Source organism: Gracilinanus agilis, chromosome 2 (genome assembly GCF_016433145.1).
Source record: "Gracilinanus agilis isolate LMUSP501 chromosome 2, AgileGrace, whole genome shotgun sequence".
Classification (NCBI taxonomy): domain Eukaryota; kingdom Metazoa; phylum Chordata; class Mammalia; order Didelphimorphia; family Didelphidae; genus Gracilinanus; species Gracilinanus agilis.
In genome coordinates this window covers 303120066-303123234 of record NC_058131.1, presented here as the reverse complement: position 1 = coordinate 303123234, position 3169 = coordinate 303120066, and the positions used below count along the sequence as shown (strand labels likewise).

At 43.0% G+C, this 3169-nt stretch overlaps 1 protein-coding gene across 1 annotated transcript in view; it reads left to right on the top strand.

Moving 5' to 3' along the window:
• The window catches only part of GPT2 (glutamic--pyruvic transaminase 2), a 54047-nt gene extending 51152 nt beyond the window's left edge, over positions 1–2895 (top strand). The window contains exon 11 of the mRNA XM_044664177.1: positions 2297–2895. Within this exon, the coding sequence (XP_044520112.1) occupies positions 2297–2387 (91 nt within the window). The 3' untranslated portion in view covers positions 2388–2895. The remainder of the gene's footprint in view (positions 1–2296) is intronic.
• Positions 2896–3169: the final 274 nt, after the last annotated feature.

Genomic DNA, 3169 nt, shown 5'->3' with positions numbered 1-3169 from the left:
ATTTTAAACCCTTAACTTCTGTGTATTGACTTATAGGTGGAAGAGTGGTAAGGGTAGGCAATGGGGGTCAAGTGACTTGCCCAGGGTCACACAGCTGGGAAGTGTCTGAGGCCAGATTTGAACCTAGGACCTCCCGTCTCTAGGCCTGGCTCTCAATCCACTGAGCTACCCAGCTGCCCCCATAGATTACTTTTAATGTACACACAAAAGAAAAAAGCAAATCTAGAGGCATTTCAAACTTTGTTTCTTGTTTTTATTCCTATAAGGCCTATGTTTTGCAATCATGTTTATGACCCTTTTCTTTTGAGGATCCTGTGATTTAGTAATGTCACCTTCCCCTTACAAAAACAAAAACAACAAAAAAACAACAAAAAAACAAAAAAAGAAAGAAAGAAACCAAGGCACAAGGTATCTCATAGCACATTAGCTCTCGGAATTCTGACATTAGAACTTGTGACTCTCAACTTTTAACCATAATGAGAACCAAATTTTAAAAAGAAATAAAAGCCCATATTCTTTGGGGATTATGCAGCCTGTTGGGAAGACAAAAGTTTATTGAAATGAGTGAGAGCACAATAATATTACCTTATGCTGTGATGGTGCTTTTACTTTCTAGAATGCTTTCTCATTTCATTTTCACAACAGCCCTGAGAGGTAGTCTGGGCAAGTGCTCTTCACCAGTTTTAAAGATGAGACATCTGAGACACCCAGTTCAGTGACTTGTACAAGGTCTTCCAGTATTTCAAGTGCTGTGTTTGAAAAGGATTATCACCTAGGAGAGGGAGGAAGTTTGTTTTGCTTGGCCCAGAGGGTGCAGCCAAGAGCAAAGGGTGGATGTTGCAATGAAGAGGACATTTGGCTCAATAGAAGGAAAAACTTCCAGATAATTATAGCTGGCCACAGTAGACTGCATAGCTTCAGGAAGTAGTGAATTTCCCACCACCGAACAGGACTGTTTGTCAGGAGTTTTATAAGGGGTGGAGGATGGGGGGGGGGGTTCCTGTTCAAATAAGGGTTAGGCTAGATGAACCTCCAGAGCCTTTCCTACTCAGGAAGACTGAGATTTGGAAGCAGCTGGGACTAGAACTCAGGTATTTAGATTTCAAAGTCCAAGGATTGTGGATTGAATATAGTATAAACCATAAGCTTTGAGAGGGACAAAGAATATGAAAGCTATCAGAGAGGGATATGTTTGTTTAGAGAGGGCTTCCTGGAGGAAACAGTTTGGCTTTGGAAATTTTTGCGAGAAGTTTGCTTGAAAAATGTGTCACCACATCTTTTTTAAATAATTGTGTGGATTTGTCCACTAATGCCAGATATTTTGCTGAACTGTTGGCCGTAGATCATGTGTATTTGGTTTTCCAAAAGGCTGCTGGTAATTTCCTTTTTGATTTGGGGTGAGTCACTTGACTTTCCTCTATTATAAAGTAGTAACTAGGCTGTAGAGTCAGAAGATTTGGACTCAGCTCTATCCTGTGTTGTGCTTGCTTAGTCACCACACATACTAATTTATTGTATGACTTGGGCTAAGCCACTTCCTCTCCCCTTCACCTCAGTTTCCCCATCTTTAAAAAAAAAATCGTAATTTTTATTATAGTTCATTATATTTTTAAAACCTTACCTTCCGTCTTAAAATTGATGATGAGTATTGGTTCCAGGACAGAAGAGCAGTAAGGACTGGCACTTGAAGTTAAGTGACTTGTCCAGAGTCATCCAGCTAGGAAGTGTCTGAGACCACATTTGAACCCAGGACTTCCTATCCCTGGGCCCGGCTCTCTATCCACTGAGCCATCTAGCTGCTCCAACATAGAACACTTTTAATGTGTATGCAAAAGAAAAAAACAAATGTAGAGGCATTAGCCATTGTTGTTTTGGACCATTGGAGCCATTTCAAACTTTGTTTTTTGTTTCTCTTTCTATATACTCTCTATCCACCTACCTGTCTCAGTTTCCTCATCTTTAACATGAGAGGACAAGACTAGATGATATCCAAGGATTCTTCTGACATGAAAATCCAATGAACTTCCAGAACTGGTTCTTTGATCGATAAAATGGGGTTCATACTTCCTTCCCTCCCGTGCTGGGCTGAGCGTCTGTTGAGATCACGGACACAAAGCAGCTCCTTAGCTGAGCGAGGCACAGACAAAAGGGTTTAAGGGCTCTCCCTCTTTCTCTTCAGGCCTCCCCTGCAAAGTAAGGGGCTTGGACTACTAGAAGGCCTCTACGGTCCCTTCGAGCCCCTCATTTAGAAGGTTGTGTCTAACCCGGATTTATTCTCCTCTTTCTTTCCTTTCAGAATGACCATCCTTCCTCCTGTGGAGAAGCTGAAGGTTGTCCTGGAGAAGGTGAAGGACTTCCACATAAAGTTTCTCGAGAAGTATGCGTGAGGCACGAGACTGCACTGTGCAAGGAACAGAGACCCGGAGGTTCTGTTTCTGCCTGGAGCGTGGCTCAGGAAGCTCGTGGGACCAGAACCGTTCTTCCCCAAGAGCTCCGCCGAACATCTCGCCTGGGGAACTTTGTGATGTTCATCTTTGTTTTTGCTGTAGGAGACTTTTCGTGCCTTGACGATGAGAATACTTCTCTTCCATGTTCTCTTTCCTATCAAGCTGGGAACTGGTCACAATGCAGAAAGCCCCGCAGGCCCTGCTATCCACAGAGCACGCGTGAACTTGATCGGCAGACGTGGCCAACCAAGTGTCCTCTGGTTTCATTTTGAAAATCCTACTTGAGTTTGTAAAACAAAAAGAAAAAAAAAAGTTATGTTGTTCTACGTGGTTTCAGGTCTAGGGCAAAAAGCAGGTGCCGGAGAATGTCTTAACTACAGTAAGTATTGAGTAGCTGAGATCTGGGGCTATGCTTGATGTTATCTATAAAATAAAACACTTATCCTTATAAAAATCTAGTCATTTGAGGAGGGCTGTTCAGAGAGAAGGCTGTGGATGTGGAAAGTGTAGAGGCCCAGGCAGACCCCCTTTCCCTTAAGAATGTTAGAACGTGAACAGGCCTTAAATGGATGGTGCCAAGGTAGGCTTATGGAAGAGGAAGAGGAGAGGGAAACGGAGACACTGAGCTCAGCAGCAATACCACTTAGGAAAAACAGTGGGTACAGATTTTGTCTACAGGGAGGACTTCAGCCAACCTTAAGTGCCCTGTTGGACACAGTTGG